The 27375-nt window shown below is 41.0% G+C and overlaps 1 protein-coding gene across 1 annotated transcript; it reads left to right on the top strand.

Annotated features, from left to right (window-relative positions):
* The first annotated feature begins 9322 nt into the window (after positions 1 to 9322).
* LOC122976253 (protein ELFN1-like) lies at positions 9323 to 16735 on the top strand. Its single transcript, XM_044344645.1, has 4 exons — positions 9323 to 10058; positions 10144 to 10297; positions 13055 to 13221; positions 14201 to 16735. The coding sequence occupies exons 1-4, from the start codon at positions 9769 to 9771 to the stop codon at positions 16293 to 16295; spliced, it is 2706 nt and encodes a 901-aa protein (XP_044200580.1). The 5' UTR covers positions 9323 to 9768; the 3' UTR covers positions 16296 to 16735.
* The last annotated feature ends 10640 nt before the right edge of the window (positions 16736 to 27375 follow it).

The raw sequence follows: 27375 nt of genomic DNA, 5'->3' as shown, positions 1-27375 counted from the left end.
ACTAAACGCATTATGTAACCATACATCGCTTCGCCACAGAGGATCATCCATGGCATCTCACATGTTCACTTCTCTCTGCAGGGGAGTGACAAGTGGAGCACCACAGGGCCGATGGAGGAGATTTATATCAACAGTGCCTATTATTCTGGCATACCCCCCCCCCACTGCAAAGACAGAGACAGACAGACAGACAGTCAGACAGACAGACAGACAGACAGACAGACAGACAGGGAGAGAGACTCTGCCACAGAAAAAAGACAGAGACAGATGAGAATCACATGTTGTACTGTGAAAAATAAAAGCTTGTATCAAGCAGCGTTGTTATTTTCCCAGTTTTGTCCCAGTTGCCATTCCATACAACACAGCAGTGAGTGTCTCTCTCTCTGTCAACAGCACAGGCTGGATAGCAGGCAGTGGAATATTTCTATAATAGAAATGTCCGTCACGCTCCGTGTTTCCATATCTCTTATAGAAACGTCCATCACACCAAGTCTGGACGTCAGCTCTACCCCCAAACTCCCCCCACCCCTCGCTCCATCACCACCACCCCGCAACCCCCCCCCCCCAGTTAAAGCTCCCGAGGCGGGAGGAGGAGGGAAAGGGGGACAGTGGAGGGGGGGGGGGGCGACGTAGGCTTTCGTTCCCCATCTGGGACGTGTGATGTTTTGTGATGTTGAAGCCTTATTTCCGTAAAAGTCAATCACTCTGATAGAGGGGAGGGAGGGAGTGTGTGGGGGTTGTGAAAACGGACGAGTGAAGAGAGGTGGGTGAGACTGAGAGTCAAAACAAATTACATTCTCATAGATGTCTCTGAACCGTGCGGACGTCAGACAGACGCACTCCCGCTCTGTGTCTCACGGTCGTGAAAGATGTAGTTGTACTAGCTGCTTTTTGATCTGACTCTTTCACTCCTGTGCTCTCCTCTCCTTTCTTTTTCTCTCTTTTCCCCCTTCCTCCTTACTTCTTCATGTTCTGTAATCTAATCAAATCCAGATGACTCACTTTCATCGATTGCACAAATCTCATGTGTCATTTCTGCCTTGTAAAGTGTGTGTTTGTGCGTGTGTGTGAGTGTATATACATCAGTAGTAGACTAGTTTTGTATTGCCCAGAACACACTGTGTAATAGTGTTTGATGTGAAGTCCCAAGACATTGAGAAAGATTAATTCTTCACAAGCTCGTCCACAGACTGACATCTCTGCGTCCTGGGGAATCAATAAGCTTCATAGTAAAAACACAGGCAAAGGGAATTCACTCTTCCTTTTTTTTTTATTTTTTTAAATCTATATTTAACCACATTATACCTTCTGAGATCCAAAATCTGCAAGGGAGATCTCACCAACAAGGCGGCCACATACTGTAGATGAAGTTTTAGATAAATAATACAGAAAGAAAGAAGGATCTAGGGACAGATAGACATATATGCAGAAGCCTAGCATCCAAAAAAAACAACTTATTCAGAGCAATGACAACTCCCATGGATTCATCTCGCCCAGCTCCAACGAAGGCTTTGAACTCCACCAGAGAAATGAGTTTCTGAATTTTCAAGCCTTTAAGCAGACAAATTTACACGATGAACTCAAAGCATCATAAAGACTGTCTAGTGCATCTCTGTCAGGGCTTGAGGCAACAAAGGCAAAAACTGTACTACTACAGTAGCTGTACTACTAATGTCCATATTTCTGTGTTACATAAATATCTAAATTATTTGGGAGTAATCCTAAAATAGCTTTATAAATCAACATACAGCGTTGAGAGAGGCTGTGTATGACAGCATCTGCTGAGCCACCAGAGAGTGTTTGTGAAGTAAAATCAGGAGCTTTGCAGTTAGCAGAAAGGCAAACATTCAGTCAAGCTAAATCTGAATTTTCCACATTTTTTGTGTGAGGAAATAAAAGGATACTGCAGCTATTGTGCATCATTTCTCAGTTTTCAAGAGAGGATAAAACAGTTTTTTGGCATATTTGTGGACACAGTGTCTAAGCTTCAGGGTCTGGGGTGCTGTTTCCCTTGACAGTGTTTGACTGACATTTGAGGGCCTGACATTTCAAAGAGATGCACTATCAATCTCTGTGGTGCTACCGACTGGAGCACATCATAGTCATGTATAGGAATGTTGACAACAAGACAGGTTTTCCCCTTTCTCACCAAGCTCACAGAGCACTGGCTTATGAACTGTTAGTGATTTAAGACATCTGTCCCTTTACAACATTAAACATTTGGCACGACCTATTTGTTTTTCACTCATAAAGTGGAAGCAAGTTAGCCTAGCTTGCTATTATTAGCACTGATTCCCACTACTGTAGGTATTACTTTTGGTTAATGCTATTTCAACACCTGCTTTTGTTAAGGTGATGGCAAATAACTAGCCTGTATCCTAAACACTTCGTACGTTACTCCGTGATTCATATCATGGAGTAGGCTAATTAATAGAGAGCTCAAATACAGACATACAGATAAAACCAACAGCAAAAAGCAATGGCCAACGACTGACCCCAGCTGCTGAAAATCATGTTTCGCCGTTGGAACTGTAGTATAGACTGTAACAACAGTCACCCACTGGTTTGTGGACTCCTGTGTTGAAGCCTTGAGTTCGGCATTTTGACTGTTGCTATCTTTGTTTTTTGGAGCCAGAAAAAAGAAGCCATGCCCCAAAGCATACTCTGCTTTATCGTCTATTTTACTCTAAATGGGACCATAATTTACAAAATGAACATATGCTGTATTGAAGCAGACTTGAAACTAGTAATTGAGACCATTAATTCATTAGGAAAATGTTTACTGAGGTAATAAATCAAGTGAGAAATAGGGTCATTTTCCCATAGACTTCGATACAATCAGACTTCTTTTTGCAACCATTGAAGTCGCCCCCTGCTGGCCATTAGAAAGAATGCAGGTTTAAGACACTTCTGCATTGTCTTTACTTTTAAGACACTGAGCTTGCTGCTTGTGCTGTAGTGATATTATGAACTATTTTTAATGCCCACCCACACAGATATTAAACAAATCGAACTACAGTAACAACATTGTCAGCTATTTCTGAGAAATTGTGTTTTGTTCATCATTTTGGCATGGCATACAAAAAAATACTACAGTACCCATGAGCCACTGCTGGAGAAGAAGGCAGTCAAAAGCGCAAATCAGAGTGGTAATGAATTCAAAATTCATTGTTGTTGCAGTTGTAAATAAAATGCAGCACCATGGTTGCTGAATTCACTCAAAAGTGACTCCGAAAATAAAAGTGGACCGAGTAACACTGTTGACCGCAAAATCAGTCTTCTTGGCACTGAATTTTAGGCTCAGTGATTGGATGTTTCTTGCGGAGATGCACCTTAGGAGTCATAGTTTATGTCTGCCTCTAATTTTTTATGTACATAGCCTTATACCTTTGACTGTTTTTATAAAGAACCAGATATTGTCTAACGCAGTTGTTCATATTTTGTACTGATGATGTAGCTGGAAGAGTTTCATGCTGATCCCATTAATACCAGTGATCCAAATGTCAGTCATGTAACATCATCTATGAGGAAAATGAATGGGATTTTTACTTTCGAACCAGGGGTTTCCTGAAATAACAACTCTATATACAGTAGGTGCTATGACGGCAGAAAAATAAAACTTTTTGGTAATGACAATATTGACCAAATAAGTACACAAGACAAAACAAACATACATACTGGAGGAACATACACATTGATTTAAATCTGTTTGACTTTAAACTGCAGTTAATAACACTGTATTCTGATGCCACATCACAACACATACAATCACATCTTCACAGTCACCAGATGGAGAAGCTGCCATCATTACTTTATTCTAAGGGGACTTTCGCTTATATGCATATATACAGTATGGATTTACAGTAAGTGCAAACACACATATGTACAGCATATGGGCATCATGGGTCATTTGTCTTCCTGCTTTCCCTTCACCCTCATCATTATTTTTCTGTTGGTGGCTGCTCAGGGCTTTGTGGGGTGCTGCTATTTTCCACACAGATTTGGAATAGTAATGGGCAGAGTGTGAAACACCCCACTACTCCCTGAGATAGGAAACTATGCCGTGTGTGTCTGTGTGTGGCATTAATGTATGTGCGTACATTAATGTGTGTCTGTTATTAATGTGCTCATATTTCAGCCTCGCTCACAACCTGCCCGGAAGTATAACCCATCTCCTAAGTGCTGTTCATCGGTCACATGGGAAAAAAAGGGTTGGTTGGGTATTGGTGCAGGGTTTGTGAAGTGTCTGTTCTTGTATATGTACAACTTTTGTTGCTGGGTTTTATATTTTAGTGTTGGCCATCATTTCTATCGGCAAATATATTACACTCACCAACCAAATTGCTGAGATTGGGGAATTTTGTGACATTGCGAGAAGAAGCACAAGAGGTCAGATGGTCACTCAGGTTTTAAACAAACCTTTAGCTGAGCCAAACGTATTTGGCTTATAGAATACTTCCTGATTCAACTTTGACCTTCTATAATTAATGAAGTGGTTTGAATAATTATCATTTACGACCTGCTTGATTGTCTGAATCCTTGTGCTTCTCACACTGTTGGACATAGTTGCAGCAATGTCACCATGTTCCCAGAAACTAGTCTGGTGAGTACAAGGTTGTCTTAATTGATTAAAAAAAAAGAAGGTCAACACTATGAAAATAAGACCTAAGATATAATAACAATTTAAATAAGACTTAGTTTTAGGCTCAAAGTTAAAGCTATAATTAGGTATGATTTATGCTGGTTGTGACATAGTGATTATAGTTAAAGGAATAGTTGCTGGATGAAAAGATTGATACCTCATGTCCATATAAAAAAAAAATAAAGCTACAGGAGACAGTTAGCTTAGCTTAGCGTAAATATTGGAAGCTGGGCAAAACAGCTACTGTATATTCTCACTAACACATCATATCTTAATCATTAATCTTTACAAAAAACAAAAAATAAGTTGTGATTTAACTATTTCTTGGCCTGAAGCACCTGTTAAACCTCGACTTTGGTTTACTATTCACTTAAAAGGATTTCTTGATGTAAGGTGCATCATTTATTCACTTTTAGTGATATTGATGCATGACCATTTATGTATTCTACAGAGCCCTTTGACTTTGGGAGATAAAAATCAGCTGCTTGTCAAAAAGATATGAACAGCAGCTATGGGTCAAGTAAGTTAATAAGAAAACATCTTAAAACAAACCACAGCCAATTAGAAAGTGCCAAGAGAGTGTATGGTGCAAATTTGACCAGTGGACCATTAGTGCAGTCCATGTTAATTCGCCCAAAAATGCAAAAACATCAACTGTTAAGACGTGAGCTGTAAACTACAATAGCTCACTGGGATCACCAGCTCTTCCTGTTATTGCCTTTCAGTCTCTCTTCCTTTCCGCCAATCCCTGTACGTTTATAATTAATAAAAAGATTCATTCACCCATTTCAATCAGCAAAGACACCACAAGTGATCAAGAATGCAGAAACTTTATTTGATAAGATGTTGATGTCGACCCTTTCAGTTAGAGTAGATTATAGGGATGGAGTCCTATACATAGCATCCAAACACAGATCCCCCAGGAGAGCCATAGACAGGGCCTTGACACTGGTGGCGGTGGGGCGGTGAAGGGCTGATGCAGATAAGCAGCATCAACTTCAATCACAGCAGAAAGACAGAACTGGTATCCTTCAGCTAAGATGATCATTGGATAACAGGTCTTTGGATAATAACTGAAAGGTGGAGCCCCCAAAGTGATGATGAAATAAAATATTAATTGTCCTGCTTGAACTTACACTAAAAGATTTATAAGTGCAAATTTTTTTTTGCTCAAATTGACACATTTGAAACCAGTGCGGTCACGTCTTCGCATCATTTATGCAAATTCATATCTAATCTCTTCTTTCCATTAAATGCATCTTTCCATTCACCTCGTATTCTGTCTCTTCTAAAAATGAATTTAGTCAAAGGACACCGGAGTCTGTTTTTGCTTTTTTAGCAGCCGCAACTTTAGCTGCTTTTTGCTACGTGTTTGTGCCTGTGTGTGTATGTGTGTGCATGTGTTGAGAACAGAATAGGGAAGTGCTACAGAAACACACACTCCCGTAGAGGGGCTCAGTACCCTGCTGTATGGCAGACTGTGTGAGAAAGGTGACACACTGCTGTCTGTGCGTATCAGGGGACTGTCACCAAGCCCAGTTCTTAACACCCTCTAGGATTTTTGCCATACATACACTGATTTTTTCCTACAGAACCTGTACGTCAAAAAAGTATATTCTGAAATCATTTCATTCTTTAAAGCAAGGTTCAGTCCACTTCAGTCTACCTCCATATGACAGTTTGTACCCTATAAATCTTTGAGTGTGACATGACTAGAAAGCGAGCCGGTCATGATGCTGAGTGCTGGAATATTTCACGCGGCTGTTCTCAGAGGCAGAGGTAGCGGCATGTGTGTGTACGCACAGAGGACGCGGGCGATGAATGATGCAAAATGAAAACGAGGCCGACAGACTCTTAACAGTTCCTTCTGTGCATATCACATTAGCTGCAACAAGTGTATTTACTACAAAAGGAGGTCAAGTGCAAGCCAGTAACTGCAACAGCATCTCTCTCTGCTGCTGTCCTACACTCCTGCTCTGTCTTCTGGCCCTTCAGCTGATATCACTTACCTTGGTACAAAAAGAGGTCAGGTGGAAATCAGCCGTCTTTGCATGTTAACTAACCTGTTTGTTCTCCCCGCCTACTCTGTATCCTCGCCAAAGTCCTGTGTTCTCCGTTCTAAACAGTTTGTTTACTCAAGCTTAACCCTTGGTCAGCAAAATGGACATTTCCTGTGCATATGTGTGTTTGTTTGTGTGTGTGAAGCTGGCAGCAGTTCCTACCCTTTTCCTGGTGACCTAACTGGGTAGTTTGTCTCATGCTATGTGGGAGGAAGTCTCACCATCAATTATAGATTGTGCTGACAGGTTGGAAAAATCTTTGCCAGTGCATACACACATACACACACACACTCACACAAACACTCGTGTACGCCAGTGTACATTTGTGATATTTATATAGAAAGAGCCAAGGTGAAAATAACATCCAAGTTCTGTTCCAGAAGTTAGAGAAACACATATTACTAAAATTCCACCCCTGAAATATAATCTTCCTAAACAATATGTTGTGTAGTTTGCACCATCTGTATAGACAGGTGGTAAATAAAAAATAAAAATAAAAAAAGGGAGTGTCGAATAGTAGGGGTGGGACATAACACAAAATGAAGTTTCAATCCAATGCAAGTAAAACCAAGGCCAGAATCACCAATATTAATATTGATACTTTTTATTACTATAAGTGATTAATGTAGAGAGAATAATATGTCATGATTTGAGGTGAATGCAATATAAATAAGCTACTTCTGAATATATTTTCATTACTACCACAAATAGTTGCCAAACATTAAGCATTTCCTTTGACCATCCTCTGAAGAAGATATATAATCCAATCCCATCACTAGACAAGAACGTCAATACTGGACGAGTCTGCAAAACTCCAGATTACATTCTTTTACATTACGTCCAATGCCGTATTAAAAATGATCTCTTTCTACAGGATGTGTGCATGGGTATGGCTAGGGAAACATTGCGGTTATGAAAAATAAAATATGGTTAAGTTAAGGTTAGGCAACTGAAACATTAAGTTTAGGGGGAAAGTCTGACGTGCTACACCTTTACATTTTGCCTTGCTACTTATAGGGCGCACGATTCCCTGTGTTGGCATTGGAGGGAAGTTGAGTGATTGTCCAAAATGGATATAATTCCAAGGGATATTTAAGTGAGTGCGTGTTGCTTTAATCGAGTGCATGTTGAAACACAGGAGCGTTTTTAATGGTAAATAACAGAAATGTTTATTGTGGGTCTTCGTCGTATTTAAGGTATCAATCCAGCCGCTTCTACTGAATAATGTTTTTTAGACAGCTGTGGTTACGGTCAAGAAGTTAGAAGGTTGACATAAGAGCAGTGTTGGTGGATGTATTACATCTGTTGCCGTGCTGGCAAAACTTCATTGGAGCTGTTTTTTGTTTTTTTTTAAATGCTAACAGAAATCATTGTTTAATTTAGGTAGAATCACAGATGATTCAAATTCTAATAGCAAGAAATTTAGTAGATATTCATTAATCTTAGAATATGGATAGTAAACCCCAAGAACACATTTCATTTCTTTAGAAAGACCAATGAAAGAAATCCCCCAATGATAGATTGGATTGACTTACTAGCACAGATGTGATGTCAGGACTCTTTACAAGGACGCAAAATATTCAGGGAAGCTTCGTCCCTTTCTTTGAGATCTTTGTCTTTCTTTCAAGATCTTTGCCTTCTCCCTCTTTGTCAGATTAGAGGTGACACATCAGCACATCTTTGCCTCTCTGTTCATCTGTAATCAATAAAGAGGGAGCAGCAGCCAAAAGATGCTTGTGAGGAAGGCCGGCTCTTTCGCTCCTTCCCACTCATTCTCCTTCACCTCTATGATGTCACATCCTGTTTGTTGCTCTTATGGCCCAGAAAGAGGCTCTCAAAGAGAAGAGGGAGCCACTATTCTAGCAAATTCCCCCGACATACAGACAGAGAGCCACTCTACATCCCTTTCTCTTCCCAGCCTCCTTTTTCTCACAGAACCACAGCCTCTTTCTCTCCTCACCGCCCTCTCCCTCCTTCTTTGCTCCATCTCGCCCTCTCTATCCCCTCCCCCAAACATCTCTCCTCAACGCTCTCTTGCGCCCACTTTTTCCTCCTCACCATTCCACAGCTCTTTGCGAGTCCTTTTCTTTTCCCCGCCTCCTTCTGTCTCTCCTGTTCCATCAGACATCAGCTGTTTTTCCCAGGAAGTGTTTTATTTAGAGCAGATTAATTAATTAGATACAGTATCAGAGCCATGGCCATTCTTAGCCCAGGCCTATCAAGGCCCCGAGGCTAATGGTGCGGCAGAAAAAGTGTGTGTGTTTGCAAATGTGTGCACATACAGTACAGCAGCAACAAGCTCTGAGTATTTTTAAGATTTGCAGGTACTCGTTGTGTAGCTGCACCAATGTGCCTTAATTGGACGTGTCAAGAAATGTCTTTGGCGTATAGGAAACATGTGTGTGCATGCATACATTTGTGTGTGTAACTCTGTGTGTAAGTGGGTGTATGTGTGCCAGACTGTTATATAAGAAGAAATAGCTACCTCTATCTCAACATGCTGGTAACAGGGTTGTGTTTGTTGGTATCTCACAAAATAAGCCACCGTGTTTCATTAGCGATTCTTTTCTAACACCCTCCTCCCATCTCTCTCTCTCTCTCTCTGCCTCCAGGGACAAGTTCTCACACCAACTACAGAGCAGCAAGCAATGAGGAAGAAAGAAAAGAGGTGCTCGTCCAATCAGAGATGCAGATGGCCACAGAAGACATGAGTACCAGCCAATCTGGCACCAGGACGACGTCCACTTGCCAATTTATACATAACAAATCAAATGTGAACCCCTAATTTAACAATTGATACAGTTTATCTATATACTGCCAATGAAGGGATATATCTCTCTCCTGTGCTCATTTCTAAATTAAGGAATCCTTAATTCCTAACACGAATTTAACATAATTTCAATTTGGGGAACAATTACATGTGCTGTGTAATTGCTGTGACTCATGCTGTGACTCAACCTCAAGCAGTACAGACACAAATCTGAAGAAAAAGTCAACACCAAGTCATCGTACAAACCAGACCTCACTCCCTTTCAAATGGCGCTAGCCTGCATGAATAAATGCTAGATGGCACGCATCTCTGGACGGCTTTCTCCAATGGATATTGTGGCGACATCCCAAATGGCCCAGAGGACAGGACTGGGACGGCAGAGACAAAACGTGGCTGGAGGTTCTTCATCAGTGGTCCTGTCCACAGTTAGCTCCTTCCTCTGTTGGCTTGCCCTGCTGTCAATATTCCGGTTGCCAATGGTAACAGCTGACTGCTGGCTTATCGAAGGGGAGAAAGGCTTTGTGTGGCTGGCAATCTGCAGTATGAACCAGCCGCCTTATGAGGCCATCCCCTCCCACATAAACAGGTGAGAAACCTTACCAAAGTTAGTTATGTTTGCATTATTTTGCCTCTTTGCCAAATATCTACAGCTTTCACACTTCTGTCAACAGCACTATTGTGGATCTGAGGCTGAATGAGAACAAGATACGGTCAGTTCATTATTCTTCGCTTAGTCGCTTTGGCAACCTCACCTATCTGAACCTCACCAAGAACGATATCAGCTATGTGGAGGACGGAGCATTCTCAGCACAATTCAACCTGCAGGTGAGTGATGTCATAAACATTTATATACACCCACCGACCACTTCATTAGGAACACCTGTGCAATTTAATGCAATCCAATATAACAGCTCTGACATAAATTCTACTTTTACGAAGCTTATACACTTTCAGTTTTTGTTGACATTAGGGATGTGCAGAGGGCCCAGTGTTTGTATTTGTATCTGTATTTGTTGAGGCAGCAAAATTATTTGTATTTGTATTCGAATAAAAGTGGAAAGAGGCTTCAAAATCCTGTTTTTGTTTTTATTACATTTTTAATTTTACAAAATTAAAAGTGTTACAATAAGTGTTCATGAATAAACTACCTTACGAAGGAGGTCCCCACACCAGGTCTCGAACTGGAGTCTCCCAGATCATAGACAACTGCGCTGACTGCTGAGCTAAAACTTTACTTGACACCTCATTGCAGACAGACTTCTACCTATTTATACACCCATAACACAGAGACAGCACAGTGTGTAACGTGTAGGGAAGAACTTCAAAGGCGATTATTGCTTTGCACTTTTCATTTATTGCCTATTTTTTACAACCTAACTTTGTGGAAAGGAGAAGAGGAACAACAGGTTATGGAGAGTCCCTTGGGAGCGTTTCACACTTGGGAGCACTTTGCTTGTGTCAGTAGCTCAGCTTTATCTCTGGGGAGCACCCACAACTCCAGGAGTGATGTCCAAATTAGGAAATGCGCGTCATGTAGCAGGTGGATGTGAATCCCGTCATTGAGACCTGCTGATAGACGTAACAGTGGAGCAGAGGAGAGACACTGAGCTAGTGATGTAACCAAACTGCACGCTCATATTTGACATTTTTTCTTCCTGAAAACAAATAATTTTAAAAATATTCTTATGAAAGAAATATCCATAAAAAAAAACACTATTTGTGCTTTGCCGAATAATGTATTTGTATTTGGGCACACCCTTAGTTGACATTGTCAAAAAGGTGATAATTCTACTTGTGTTTATTATTGAGGTCATAGTGAATGGTGATGGTGTGCTGGAGTGCATTACATTGAAAAGTGTTCCTAATATTTTGCCTCCCTCGTGTATGTTAATAACCTCAATAATAAACATAACATAGAATTATCACCTTTCTGACAATGTCAGTAAAAACAATGTATAAGCTTCGTAAATGTTGAATGTATGACAGAGCTGTTGTATTGGATTGCATCAGATTGCACAGGTGTTCTTAATAAAGTGGCCAGTGAGTGTACATGTACATGCATGGATACACTTGTGAATGCACATGCACACAATGGTGCAAAGTAACTAAGTACATTTACCATTGACTGTATTTAGATACAATTTTAAGGGTACTTGAGTATATTAAGCTACTTCACAACAACATTTTTTACTCCACTACATTTATTTTAAAATTGTAGTGTCGGTTAATGTATAGTATACACACAGTATAGTTAATGTCACAGTATAGTTAATGTTTCACATATAAAAAAATTTATCAACACAAAATATGATGCATTTGTACACAGTAAACTGCCCTTCAGTACTGTATATATATTGTAAAATTAGCTCTACCTTTACCAGCTGCATCATAAAAATGCTACTCACATATTAATGCATCAGAAGGCTAACAATCCTGGGTATCAAACCACAAAATACATCTTGGTACCAACCAAAATGTGTCTGTAGTACAGAGAATCAGTACTGTCAGTAGTCAGTAGTAAGATTCTTTACTTAATCTTTAATGAGATATTTAATGATTTAAATCATAATTCTGTCGATTTTAGACTGTATTTTATTTGGGAAAAGTTCTTGTCTGGCTGCTTGTGCTTGTTTAGACAGAAATACAGAAATATGGCTTCTTCTGTTAAATGAAAACAACACTTTTAGTCTACAGCCGCACTCTGTGGCTCTGTGAGGATGTGCCTTAGGCACAGCAGTGCTTTGAACTAAACGTTAATGTCAGCATGATAATATGCTCATGATGACAATGCTAACATGCTGATGTTAAGCAGGTATAATGTTTACCATATTCACCATCTTAGTTTAGCCTGTTAACATGCTTTTTTTTGCTAATTAGCACTAAACAAAAAGTCCAGTTGAGGATAATGAGAATGTCATTAATTTTGCAAGTATTGAAATTAAAATTTTGACATAATTATGGTGCTAGCTGTAAAGTAGGGATCATCGAAGTGATTATAATTCATCCTGTGAGGAACATGAATATCTGTACCAAATTTCATGGCAATCCATCCAATAGCTGTTGAGATATTCCAGTCTGGTACTTTTTTGTACTTTTATGCAAGTAAAGATTTTTAATGAAGGACTTCTTATTGTAATCAGAGGCAGTATTTTCATTACAGTGTGGTACTGCTACATTTACTTGAGTAAAGTATCTACATTATTCTACCATTACACACACACACACACACACACACACACACACACTACAGACACAGACACACAAGAAAGACAAGACCCACTCATTACGGCTTCCAGAAACATTTGGACAAAAACGTTTTCAACAAACTGAACGCGGCCATAATGAGCTGGCGTGCTTACATGTCTACCCCAGCCGCTGGAGCTGTGCCAGGAGGTAAAATGTGAACAAGAAAGATCTGAGTAAATTCAGCACAGCATAGCGGCTTAGATCACCATGTGAAACATGAATTGTACTGAACCGTCGTCTGTTTGTTCTGTATGTTTCCAACTTGTAGTGAGTGATGCCTGGCGCTGGCCGGCTCTTCAGAGATTAGAATAATCCCACTTGTCTTTGTCTCCCCAGGTTCTCCAGATGGGCTTTAACAAGTTGAGGAACCTGACAGAGGGGATGCTGCGCGGCCTTGGCAAGCTGCAGTATCTCTACCTGCAAGCCAACCTCATCGAGACTGTTACACCCAACACTTTCTGGGAATGTCCCAACATAGAGAATATAGACCTCTCCATGAACAGGTATTGACCTATGTCTGTGTATGTATGAGACAGACAGAAAACATACTGTCTTAGTGCTGAAACGATTAGTTGATTAATCAATTATATGTCTGAAAAAAAACATACTCTATAGATATGAAAAGTTGAGGATTTGCTACTTTTCTTTGGATGAAAATGGAATATTAAAGTGTTAGCTGGACAAAACAAGTGATTTGAAAACACAACTTTGAGCTCTACTTTCCTTTTGTTGGAATCCAAAAAAATTGAAAATGCAGTTTACTCACAGTCTGACTTATCTTCTTAGGTTCATATTTTGTGGTTAATTGGTGACCTGTATGACGCTAACTGGGCAAATGAAAAAAAAACAAGTTTAAATATTTCTGGCACCGCTGCACCAGAGTTAGATCGGAGATTATACGTTTTCTTAAACACACCCAAAAGATCAATGTTAAATGTTAGACTTGGTGTCATCATCTGAAAATCAAACATCAAGGTCTGCTTTTTAAATTCCCCATTTTGCACTGATGTTGGGCAAACCTAAAGGGAAAAAGCACTGCAGAAGATGCAGAGATACTAATTTTCTCACTGAGAGTACAGACTATAGACTGTGATGAAATGCTGCAACAAGCCAGCTTTTCAATAAAAGTTGAGATTCCTTCTTTTTCCTCAGCGGGAATAACTGTCTTGTTCTTACTATTGGTACCATAATTCAGCAATATTACACGAGAGGGGTGTGCTTTACCGTCATTGACAGTGATGTGGTCAGGAACGAGGCTCTTTACCGAAATGTAAAAGCTGAATGGAACAAGTTTAAGTCTTCTTTGAGACTTGTTGAAAGGTATTTTGGGAGATATTTAAGACCATGAACTGAAATCTAAGAAGACTGAGGAACAAGTACATTTGATATGACAGCTTGATGATACTGTATTCATCTATGTGAGTCTATCTGAGGGTGATATTTCCATTTAAATCCATGATTTTCCTCCTGTCTCTTCCTCAGGATCCAGGTGTTGGATGGCAGTTTGTTCTCTGGACTCTCTAAACTGACCACCTGTGAACTTTACACCAACCCATTCAACTGCTCTTGTGAGCTGCTGGGTTTTCTACGCTGGCTCTCAGCCTTCCCCAACAGGACCAGTGAGCGGATGGTGTGTGACTCCCCTCAAGGATTCTCCGGATACAACCTCCTGAGCCAGAACCCCCGCATGCCCACCCAACGCAACGCTCTGCACATGCTCAGTGTTGTATGTACAGATGACGGCATTAGCGTGACATCCTTCTATGTCATCGGCCTGGCTGACTCCACCACCCCACCACCAGATTTTGCCTCTCCCTGCGGATTGGACGATTGTGCTTCCGGGACCCCTCCTGATGAGGTAATCACCTTGAGCCCCATTATCTCTGACGGCTATCCGATCATGACGCTAAAGCAGGTGCTGCACTCAAGCGCTGTGATAACAGTTCAGATCCCTCATCCGTACAGGAAAATGTACATCCTGGTGCTTTACAACAACAGCTTCTTCACAGATATCCAGAATCTGAGGAGTCAAAGAGAAGATATTGAGCTCAAGAACTTAAAACCTAACACCGACTACACGTACTGTGTGGCCTCTATACGAAACTCCCTACGCTTCAACCACACCTGCCTGACCATCTCTACTGGTCGCCGGGCTGGGGCTGAAAGGATAGCCAATCAGTCATCTGCCACCCACTACATTATGACTATTTTGGGTTGCTTGTTCGGCATGCTGCTCTTCCTTGGCCTTGTTGTCCACTGCTTGAGGAAGAAGAGGATCATGGAGGAGAAGGAGAGGAAGATGAGCAGGATCCAGAGGACTCTGATAGAGCTCAAGTATGGTGGAGAAGCGGATATAGAGGGAGGGAGTGGAGCATCCGTTTCCCAGAAGCTTGGCGGTGGGGACAGTTTGACCAGAATGCCCTACCTACCTCAGGGTGGTGAGATTGATCCATACAAGCTGCAGGAGGTGATAGAAACACCAGCGCACAAGCCTACTAAACTGAACTACATGGAGGTCAGAGGGTCTGGCGTGGAAAGGGAGAGAGAACGAGAGCGAGAAAGAGAGATGTCGCCACAAGCAAACCCCCAGGGTTCAGTAGCAGAAATCTCAACCATCGCTAAAGAAGTTGATAAAGTTAACCAGATCATCAATAACTGCATAGATGCCCTCAAATCTGAGTCTACCTCCTTCCAACAGGGGATCAAATCTCCCTCTTCTGCAGGCGGAGGGGCTGTTTCAACAGCAGAGCCACAGCTGGTGCTTCTGTCTGAGCAAGGAGAGCGAGAAGAAAGGGGAGGCGAGTTCCTCTCCCCAGTGTATAAAGGAGGAAGAGGAGGAAGAGAAGAGAGGGGGAGAAGCTACCACCATTCGTTGCAGCGACACCACAGCATGGAGGCTCCTCCGACCTCTAAAAGGCCCAGCACCTCTTCTTCTCCTGGCTCTGCCCGCAGCCCACGCTCGTTCCGCTCTGAGGGAGGTTACCATTTGTCAGAAACCCGCTATATTGAGAGGAGCTCACCGGGAGAGAGAGGAGAAAGGGGAGGTGGAGGAGGAGAAGCCATCCGTACAGTCAATCCGGCAGCGGCAATCTTACGAGCTGAAGCGCAGAGAATCCGCCAGTACAATGAACACCGCCACTCTTACCCCGGCTCACAGCAGCACCTCCAGGAGCTGCAGCACCACCCTCAGATCCTGCAGGAGCTCCACCACCACCCAGGGGGCCGTAAGCCCTCTGTGTTAGACCCTCTCACCCTCAGCAGGCAGGCTAAGCAGCGGGAGCTGGCCTACTCCCAGCTCTCACCACACTACCCACTCTCGCCCCAGTACCACAACCTCAGCTACTGCTCCAGCCCTGAGGAAGACGAGGAGGATGAAGGGCTCCTCTGCACCCCGACCCTGGGGCTATGGGAGAGGTTCAAACTGCACCGGAAGAGGCACCGGCAGGCATCCATGGAGGACGAAGGATACGTGGCAGCCGGACACGCACTGAGGCGAAAGGTTCAGTTTGCCAAGGATGAGGATCTCCACGACATACTGGACTACTGGAAAGGCGTGTCCGCCCAGCAGAAGGCCTGATCCCACACCTGGAGACCCCAAACACTTTGAAGAAACATAACAATTCTGCATCCATAACATGTTTATACACAGACCTATACAAAAAAGACCTGTAAATACACACAAACACACATGATATACAGGATCTAGAGAATCAAAGTGCACACATACATCTACACACACACACACACACACATATACATACATCTACACACACACACACACACAAACACACAGGCTCTAAAACTAAGCCTTTGCTTCTGAGAACATGGAGGACCAAACTAATATTATATTGAACAACAAAAATCATAACTTATAGAGAGATTTTTTTGTAATGTAATGAAAATCATAGCTCTGACTTATGTAGCTATTTGTACTAAGTTTTGAATGAAGAAAAAAAAAAAAAGAATCAACATTAAGAACAGAAACCTTAAATGTTGCCGGGCAACCCATCCTGAAATGTCACACTTCTAATCTGCCTTGAGACCGACCTTAAATGAACCTGACCACGGCAGATTGACCTCACCAAACACAGTATTCTCCACCGATGAAGATCTCACTTCGCCGGGGGAGATTGTTTTCGCATCGCGCCCTGCGATACTGCCGCGAAAGCAGACATTTGGAAAGATTTGCCGTGATTTTGGAGATTTAAAACAAGAAAAAAACGACAAATTCAGGTTGGGTCGCCAAGCAACAGTATTATTCAACTGTGCTGAGAATGAGTAGGTAGCTCTCACCAGAGAGTGAGTATAATGTGCCAAATCAACCAAGGGGATAGTAGAGCCCTACTGTGTACCAACTTCTCCTCACCACTGTTTTTATATACAGAATTTAAAAAAACCTAGAATGATATGTTGTTATTACTATTAATTATTCTTATTATCATTACTCGTCTTCTTATTATTCCTATGATCCTCATCATTAATATTCTATTATTTGAATATGGCATGGCTCTGTCGTGTGACTGTGTTTTGACTGTTTTGAACCTCTCAGCTGAGAAGTGAACACCAACAGAGACAAACAGTATGATGGACGAGACATTTGAGCTCTTCTTTTCTACCAAGAGGATTGTGCTCTCTGCTGAGCCAAAAAAAAAAAAAACAAGCCCTTCTTTTCTCTTGGTGAACCCCTGCTCCTCATCCTCCTAAAGAGGGAACGTTGTACAGATGAGAGAGAGAGAAGTTCTATATTTGCAACAGAGGTGACTGTTTTGTTTGTACAACATGGTTTTGAAATCTTTCAGACTTTTCAGAAACCAGAATCCCAAGTTACTTACCTACCTGCTCACTTACAATGGTACGTTTTTGATTTTGAAATCGAACTAAAAATTCCAATCTTCAAATGAATGTCTTCAATTCCCACAGGGGAAACATATCTGCACTGTTCAAAATCAAAAAACGACTCTTAGGAAAAGACCTAAAACTCTCAGCTTCCTTCCCGAAACACTGTAGCTCCACTGTGTTTTATCAAGAATTCTTTTGTTTTCTTCCTCCTCCCATCTCCCATTCCCCAGGTTTTTACTTTTTAGTTTTTTTGGATTCCTCTGGTTCCACTGTGGTGCCATTGTGCCAACTTGATAAATCACAAAGAAGTATTTGAAATTATTTTAAATACTACTATTTACAGACCTCTTCTCCTTCGCATCGACACACATCAGTTTGCCAAACAGAACAACAATTTGCACAAAACGATCCACCACCATTGGCTCACTGCTCCCCTTCTATCCTCCAATCATTTCTAAGACCAAAGTACTGTGGTAGTAAATTGATCCTTAAAGCCCCTGACCCGGCCCCAATATTTTACCCACCATCACCCTTACAGTTACTACTCTAGCACATGCATACACACACACATCCAAGTGTACACACGCACACACAACCACAACCACACACAGATGAATGTACTCTTCGTGAATTAATACTGTTTAGCAGCTGGATTTTCTGTTTCTAATGTACAAGCTGTATTCAAACAGTGTCTTCATCTGTCTGACAGAAAACTTTCTTCAGATGGCCACTTGTGTTTCAGAATTGGATACAAATGAGGAATTATTGGCTGTCTAAAAGACAAAAATCTGACCAAATTCTGGCCCTCTCGAGGCAGATTCTCACGGATGACTTTCCTCTCACCAGTTGTGTGTCACAAATTGAACCAAACGTTGTCTACAAGAAGCCCAAAATTGCCACTGCAGGCATCTATCGAAGTAATAGCAAGGGTTATAGATTTTGGGGTTTCGCCTTATCAAAGGTTTTCAACTGAAAAAAATTCCTAATACAAGAAACGAATGAGAAGAAAGATGTGATTACTATCACTGAGGTGGTGAAAAGAGACTATATGTATATCTGCAATATGTGCAGGATCTGAATACTGGAGGCTGAAAAGAGGAGAAAAATGTGAAAATATTGCTGTTTATTCTATATAGAACTGTGCTACAACAATTTATTTAAGAAGACCATAAACCAGGGATGGAGTCAAGAAGATTTCAATCCAGCGAATTTTGAAAAAGCTTGTAGTATTCACAGTATCGACAAATGATTTGTAACAGCAAACGTTTATACTGACTGAATCGTCTCTGAATTGAAACGCGGTTGACTCCAACCTTGGGACGACACTGAAAACTACACAATAGAAACAACAGAGCTGGCGAACAATGAAAAGTTTATTTGGTGAATGGAAACACTGTATAAAATCTTTTTTCTCTGCTATAATGAGTTCAGAATGCTCAAGTCATGAAGCCCTGTTAAAGCCATAATCGTGGGTTAAGTGAAATCACCACAGCTATTTGTAGCACTGCAAAAGCACATTTGTTTGTGTGGTTTAAATAAAAATAAAAAAAAAGGGCAGGTTTTTTTCTCTCCTCGTACTGCAGCAGCTGTGACACGGTTCCTCCGCCGCTGCAGCAAACAATCAAACTCTGATCCAAAAGGAAACTGATGGCTGTGGTTATTTCTGCATTACACGTCCCAGATTGTGGCTTTAACTAAACAACAGCCTTAAAACTTTCGATTTTCTTTAATCTTTTTAACTTTTAGCATTGCTTTGAGAAATTGAAAAATGTCCTGGTTTCTTAACCTATACTTTCCTGACTGCAATTTTATAATTGCTTGATTCTTAAGCCTCACTTGAGCATTCTTTGAGTAACAGTAATATCAATGTAGCGATGTATTAAACTACTGTTTTTGTTTTGTTTTTTTCATTCTGTTTATGAAAAATAATGGCCTGAATTTATCGTGCGTCAGAGAGTAGCAGAGCTCATCTAGAATCAGACAACAGCGAGATGACGGCCGAGGCCACCAGTCGACAGTAACCCTAATCAGCGCTGCTATTCTTTGAAGCATGATGAAGAGAAACTGTGTTTTTGAGACAACAATGCCTAGAAAGTGGAAATAAATAGAGGTCCTACTTGACAACAGACAGAAATGACAATGGAGCACGCCGCAAGGAAAATCCTCAGTGGAAGCTTGTGTTATATTCTTCTAGTGAATGACTCAGGAGCGAGAGAGCAAGAGAGTGAGTGAGAGAGAGAGAGAGAGAGAGAGAGAGAGAGAGAATGCTCTGCCACAGGATCTCTCAGAGGCTTTCTTTCTTTATTTTCTTGTCAAAAAATTAAAATGAGCACAATAAAATAGCCTTTCTTTCACTGTCTCCTTTCCTGGAGAAACCATACGTATGCCAGAAGTTTTAAACACACTCAGGATCACATTTCACATTTTAATGTGAGTTGATTACTTTTGCTTGAGTAAATGCTCAAAGGGGTCGGTTATTATTGTCTCACTTCCCTCCAGTGGTGTGTAGTCGTGCAGATAGTTTTGAGATATCTGTCTCTTAGATTTCTACCTCCACAACGATAACATGGGAGTGAATGGAATTTTATTTGCGGTGCTCAGAGCACAACCAAATTATATTTTAAAACTGTTTTTTATAGGAAATATTTCTTCAGTAGAAAGTTATTGTGTTAATAGCTGATTGTGAAACTTGTGACTTTTCATTGAACGCAGTTGCCGTGGCGACGCGGCGAATCCTGATGTTCTGCCATTGCGAAATAGGGACAGTGTCAGTGTATCCGAATTACAAAAATAACATAGTTTTTCACTTCATCTCAGGAGGATTCACGCCATGCAGGTGGTTTTGGTCTCACTGTCCCAGGTTTTGAGGTATCAGTCTCTCAGATCTGCTTCCAACCAATGCAATGACAGTAAAAGACATTTAGTTCGTGGTGCTCACAGCATTGAAAAATAACATTTACAAAATTGAACAGCAACAATGTTACTCTTGAAAAATTGACTTTTTCTATGGTAGATTTGCAATGAAAGTAAAAACAAGATTCCATTCGCCTCCATCGTATTGGAGTGTAGGCGTAAATCTCAGAAACCTGGGCAAACTAAACCAGAACTATCTGTATGTCAAGCCACCACAAGAGGTAAATGAGAAACTTTGTTTTTTTATCATGTGGGTGAAGCGACACTTTAGAATAACAACACTGACAGACACATAAAAGTTACTTCAACTTAAATAATGTCCTGTCTGACATGTGGTTCAGTCTGTGGTTGCACAGTGATACAGAGTTAAATATTTATTGCTATATATATATATATATATATAACCAATTTCTAGTTTTATAATATCACACAGTAACATGAAGACAACATCACAACAGTAATTCAAATTGGTTAATCCATGACTGACTGATATTTGTGAACCGTTTTTTGGCTTGTAGTTAAATATCCTGTTAAATAAATTGCATAACCATGTGAAAAATCATTTTTGGCAAACCTACACACTTTTTATGCCTCAGTCCAAATAGAATCTGGTTAAATGTAAATATGGGCCAAATTTGCTTTAGGAAAACTTGGATGAACACGGATCCTCTGTCAAGATACTGCTTCGAGAAAGACTTCAAATAAGTGGGGGAAAAAAAAAAAAGAAGTGATGCCATGTTGGATCGGCACTGTGGATGAAAGGCCCTATTCGGAGTGTGTCCTTGGTGAAATGAATTAGGATGCTTACTTTGCTGAATATTAATTTGACAGCAGAAAGTGAATGGACCAAGTGAACCATCTAATGAGGAGTGTCTTGAGACCGTGTATCTCTGCACCGAGCAAGTCAAAACACATTTTGAAATTTGGTACTTAACGTGGCAAGAAAAATGCTGCATGTAAAATAAGTTTGACAGATTTAGGAAAATTAGAGAGGATCTTTGTTGCTGATGTAACCTACTTCTCCAGCAATTTCAGGATGTTTTGCACCAAACAAAAAGGTCTGACGTGGTTGGAGGTTGAACTGTCAGCAGGTTACACATCAGCACAATCTGGAAATCTAGGCTACCTTTACTCACAAAAAGGCTTCTTAACTTGTACCCCCCCCCCCCCCCCCCCCAACCCCAACACAGCCATTTTCTACATAGTTAGACCATCTACTTTCATTCAAAGGCTTTTAATGAGAAGCTTTACTGTGCATGAAGCAGGTGAGTGCATTACTCTGAGGAACATTAGCAATGCAACACAAGGCAGCAGCTTTCACTTTTCATGCACATATTATAACACTGTCTGATGCTGTGGTTACAAAAGAAGGATGAAAATCTTAAATCGGTCTCAAAAAATACACTGAACACTACTTAAAATATGGCTGGTTATGTCACACCTAATGGAGGGTAAGTACATGTACACCAGTGCTATACTTAAAGTGGAACTCTGTTGATTTTACACATCAAGATGAAGTAATAGGTCATGAGTAGAACGACTCAGCCTGTGAAAACAGTCTGTGAAAGTCTTCTGCAGCTCAGGAGGAGTTTTGTCACGTCTGAGAAAAGAACTCAAGTGACATCACCTGGGTATCTCTCTTGGGTTGTCATGTGAACTCAAAGCCTGGGTCACAAACTGGGGCTCTGGAAGAAAAACATGAGTGTTTCACGCAGGTGAAGTCTAATGAGAAGACACAATGCAGTTGCATTTTGGGAAAAGTAGGATCCAAAGTCATATATATCTGAGCCTCTGCTGATTCAGTTTAATTTATATTAAAGGGAGGCGTATAGCATGGCTATAATTACTAGTTACTTTGAGGACTTGATTTTACATTCAAGATTATGAGATGAGGTCATAAACCATTGCTATTGTCTGGTAATATCTCAATAATAATGGGATATGGTAATAAAATATTGCTATTGTCTGGTAATATCTCAATAATAATGGGATATAGTAATAAAGTATTGCAGTTGCAGGTAAACTTTTATGGAACTTTTTTTTTTTTTTTTTTTTTACATTTTAGACAGTAAAGTGGTTAAGGGAATAGTTTGACTTTTGGGAAAATAGTCATGACCTTTTCTGATGACTGTAAGATGTGTGTGGGTTCATTAGGGGGCTAGCTGCTGCACTTTGTACCTCTTATTTATTCAGGTCACAGAGGTGAGCATCACTTTCTCTAAAGTATGAAGGTACTTTCAGAATCCTCAAAGACTCCTCGAACCATCTGGATGAAAAAATATTCCGTCCACTGAATGAAGATTTTAACTTGTTTCCCAAGTTGCGCATTTCTAAATCAAAATTGCAAAATTGTAAACTGCTAGCTACCTGAACAGGAAACACAAATTGGGAAATGGGTTGAAATAAATTTTTATTATGCAGCAGATGGAATATTTTTCATCCAGATGGTTAGAGAAGTCTGTGAGGATACTGTCAGAACTGGGGTAAATGTTTTTTAAACAATCTTCTGGGTTTTTCCAAACATCGCCCGTTAATTACCTTTTAGAGAAACTGATGGTGTCCCGAATATATGCTAACACCTGAGAGGCACAAACCGGGGCTAAGTAAGGTGCTAGTCAGGAGGCGACTAACTTAGCTTAGCATAAAGACAAGCTGCAAAGGGTCATGGTTGTCAAGGTAAGGTTGCCAGGCAACCAACGAACCCCCTGCTCCCACCCTCGAGCTAATGTGTTCTTTGGCTCCGCTCTTTTAATATTTCAACTTGTGGTGTGTTCTCGTACATTCGTGCACATGTGCTTCCTTGTGCGCATTCACAATGAAAACTTAAAACACTGCTCCAAAGCATTACTAGTCATCACAACTGCCACAGGGTAGCTGTAAAACACAGACATGTCATTCAAGAGCATTTTCTCAAACAGTGGTGGAGCGTGTCCTGTAATTCTTCAGCTGATCTAAAAGCATGATTTTCATTACTTCATGATCTCCAATTTTGATTTTATAATACAGTTTTGGGGGTAGAGATCATCCACTACCACTCTTATTCACATCCCACAGCACAGTCAAGTGTGCATGCAGGGAATGACACAGACATACAAGGAGCCTGGACCAGGGGCTTATCTTTCCAGGTGAAGTATTGGGCTCTTGCACATGAATTACACTGCCAGCATGAATTTAAAGGGTGATTTAGATTCATGCTGTCTGTGTGATTCATGGGCAAGAGCCCAATACTATCCCTCCCTGAGCTGACGGACTGAAAATTGCAACTTCGGTACAACACAGAAGGTTCATTACACCTTATCTTTAAACTGCTGCAATACAAATGGCTTAGAGGCCTGATGGTGGGCAGCTTCTATCAATACGGAGCAAAGAGAACATGTCCTAACAGGGTCTTTTCATTATCCCTCCATCTCCTATCTGTCCTGTGTGATTTTAACCCAGGGCAGGTGAGTTTGGTATGTCTGCATGGTTACATCATCTGTCTTCCCAAACTCATTTTTCTCCTTTTGTGACGCCTCAGATCTCTCGCTCACTCTAAAACTCACATAGACTGACAGAAGTCCTTGTGTAGTAGAATAGTGAGAGACACTGCTTTTTTTTTTTTAATACCGAGGCATTACAATAGTTTAATTCAAAACTTTTTCGAGATCCGATTCCGTTGCTGAACTTTTAAAACTACACGTGATATTTACTCAAATGCACATAACGCAGTCATGACGCAGGGCAACTTATTAAAGAGCATTCCCGGCCAGCAGAATGAAAGATTTCAGTCGTGTACCCGGTGGGGCAGTTGAAAAGGGCAGCCAAACAACTTCTGGTATTACTGCTGCTCACAGTGGAAGAGAACCTACATTAAGTCTAGTTATGAAGCGCTGTGGTTGAGAGCTGCCCTTTCTAAACGTGGTCTTATCAAAGTAGTCTGATGCACAGCCGAGAAGGAGCCTCCAGCTTGCCCCGGCGTCAGAGTTTGGAACAAGTAGTTGTCAGGCACACGTCACAAACGGAGCCGCAGTGACCACAATATCTGTCTTTTTTTAATGCATGTGTGCTGCTCGTCCTCGTCCCCCCCCCCCCCCCCCCCCCCCCCCCCCACACCCCCCCCACACCCTCCCATCACTCTATCACTGTCCACGCTGACGCCTGCTCGAGTACAAAAAGAGGCCTCCCCAGGCACAAACAATAACCCCCATCCTCTATTCTCCACATGGCATTTACAGTGACGCCTACGGCAGGGATGGAGGGTAGGAGATATGAGGACAGAAAGAAGAAAAAAAAAAAAAAAACAGAAAAGAGCAGGAAACGGAATTAGGAATAAGTGGCTAAGGAAGATAAAAAGAGGACAGAAAGACAGGATTCTTTGCTCATTTTCAGAGTTTTGATTTCTCTCCGAGCCCCAGGGGTCGTCTTTGTGAAATAACCCTCTTTTAAAAATGGGAATTAGACTCGCTGTCTCTCTCAAAGATCACGGCCTAATGTGGGCCAGTCTGTGGAAGGAGGCGGCTTGATAGGGCATAATGATAAGAGTAATAATGGGAAACATTCTCACCACTGTATTAACACATATTAAAATCATCCCTCTAAAGGGAGGGCCCTATACTTCACACTGCAACACACAGACGCACACCAACGATAGGCCAAGCAGCATTAATAATGCACGGTCTAAGTGAGAGAACACTGTGGAAAGGTCGAGGCTGGCTGAGAGGCGAACAACATGACTTATGAGTTATTAGGTCAACGGTTACACCCGTTATCTACTCTTTGACTGGGTGAACGTATCTAACCTGCTCCTCTTTAAATATCTTATGAGGCAAACCCTCCAGGAGATAAAAATCTGAAATCCTAGCAGGAACGTATACAGTTTAAATCCTCTTTGAAAACATCATTAATTGCATTTAGTTTCAAAACAAGGATACCGAGTGAGCAATTAGCGCTAGAGTACTGGAGATTGTTGACCCTGAAACTCTGCTCCCTTCATTAGGACAGTGCAAAGAGTGTGTATGTGTGGTGAAAACTTTGGCGCATAATGCACAAAAACAAGAGATGGGATGTGTGCCACATAGGAAATGCTGAAATGCTGAAAAAAACAAAAGAATAAGCAGAGAAAGAGGCATAGAGGACGGACAAAGTTTGAAGAAGGCTAAATGACAGGTATTTTGCCGTTTAGCCTTCCTCAAACTATCTCACCTTTCTTAATTACCACACAAGGTGACACTGAACTAGCTCAAAATGCACAAACACATGCCAACATGCATTCCTGTGCACGCACACTCGCTCCTAGATTGAAGGAGGCTAAGACGAGAGATCAAGGCAGTGCAAATTAAAAGTGCTCTAATTAGCCAAACTGTCACTCTCCTGCCCTGGCAGCCATATTGGAGTTTGCCTGGAGACCTGCCTGCCTGCACATTTCCACTGGCCTTCTGAACAGCCATATATATACTGTATGGGGGTGAGGATTAGAGGTGGTGGCTATTGAGAATTACACTTGCCAGACGTTAAGCACTGCAATAGCTCCAAAATGTTATAATGAATGGAGAGAGATCTGTTAATGAAGCTGCTCTGTGGAGGTCCATCATCAAAGGTACAAACTTTGCCCTGTTACAACTCCTTCCAAATTAGTTCTCTTAGTCTGGCACCAATTCTGAGTGCATTATTGCACCATTAGCCTTGGATAATTGTTTTGCCAGAAGATGACCATGAGGTAGCCCCTGATAATGTCTGAAAATAACCAAAATTTAAAATGAAGCCACATTTTACTAAAAGTGAATCTTTTAAGGACATACCAGGGCTTTTGCAGGTTTTCATATTATTCTGATAAGTATATTTTATTAATAGGAAAATAAGATAATTCCAATAAAAACTTCAGTCTGTGTTGCTTTCATTTTCTACACATTGCCGCTTTTATATTTTATCTTGCAGGTTCATCAGACGCTGATGCACTGAGTGAATTTCAAACCGACTACATTATACTGCTGCTGAGCATTTTCCAATGTATACTTCAAGTTTTTAGATTGATTTCCCACCTTCCAGCGAGTCTCTGATAAGACTTCACACCAGGAAAGTATGAAACTCAACTTGCGGAAACATGAAATGTTGAGTCAGGTAATCCATCACAATGAGGAGTGCCTTAGCTTTAGTTTTTATCAAAGTTATGTTTGTCATGAGGTAATACAGCAGGGAGCTGAAAGTGTTTTGAAATGTATCCCTGCTGGTGCTTTCAAACACACCAACATCTGACATTTCAGAGTCGACCACTGAACAGCAACTTACGGTAGTTCATGCATTTGATTTCGATTTGTTTTTTTTGCCAACATACAGCTTGTCAGAGTAATGCTTTTTCACCGCCACAGAATGTGGCAGTCCCTGCTTACAGATGCAGATGGCAAATAAAGGCAAAAAGTGTTCAGTGTAATGGACAAATCTCATGTTTTATGTCTTTGTAAGTAGACCGTATTGCAAACTGAGGAACGTTGGGACACAAAGGAAAACTGGAAGGTATAGAAAATCAGTGCTGACAGCTATTTAAAAAGGTTTGGTTTGGAAAATGGGTCAACAAAAGTAAACATGAAGCATAGTTGATAGGGAAAATAAAAAAAGTAAAAATTTGGGTCCTTTAACACTTGAATTAAGTGGATCATTTTGGTTTATCACAACCTGGATTGTAACTATGGGAACTGGGATTGCGGTTGATGGGAAAAAACACGAGCAGTCAGACAATCAGACAGGTTGTAAACAACCCAAAAGTTCAATTTGGTCTAATTATTTAAACTACTTCATTAGGAGGAAAAACCAAAAGTGAACACAACTGAAATGTCACTACAAATCTTTCACTGAACAAGAAAACACACATCTATGGCAAGTACAGTGTGTCAGAGCTTAACCAGAAAGTTGGTTGGTGATGAACGCTTACA

This window comes from Thunnus albacares, chromosome 3 (assembly GCF_914725855.1).
Source record: "Thunnus albacares chromosome 3, fThuAlb1.1, whole genome shotgun sequence".
NCBI classification, from domain to species: domain Eukaryota; kingdom Metazoa; phylum Chordata; class Actinopteri; order Scombriformes; family Scombridae; genus Thunnus; species Thunnus albacares.
The sequence above is the reverse complement of the archived record's forward strand: the minus strand, read 5'-3'. Positions and strand labels throughout refer to the sequence as shown.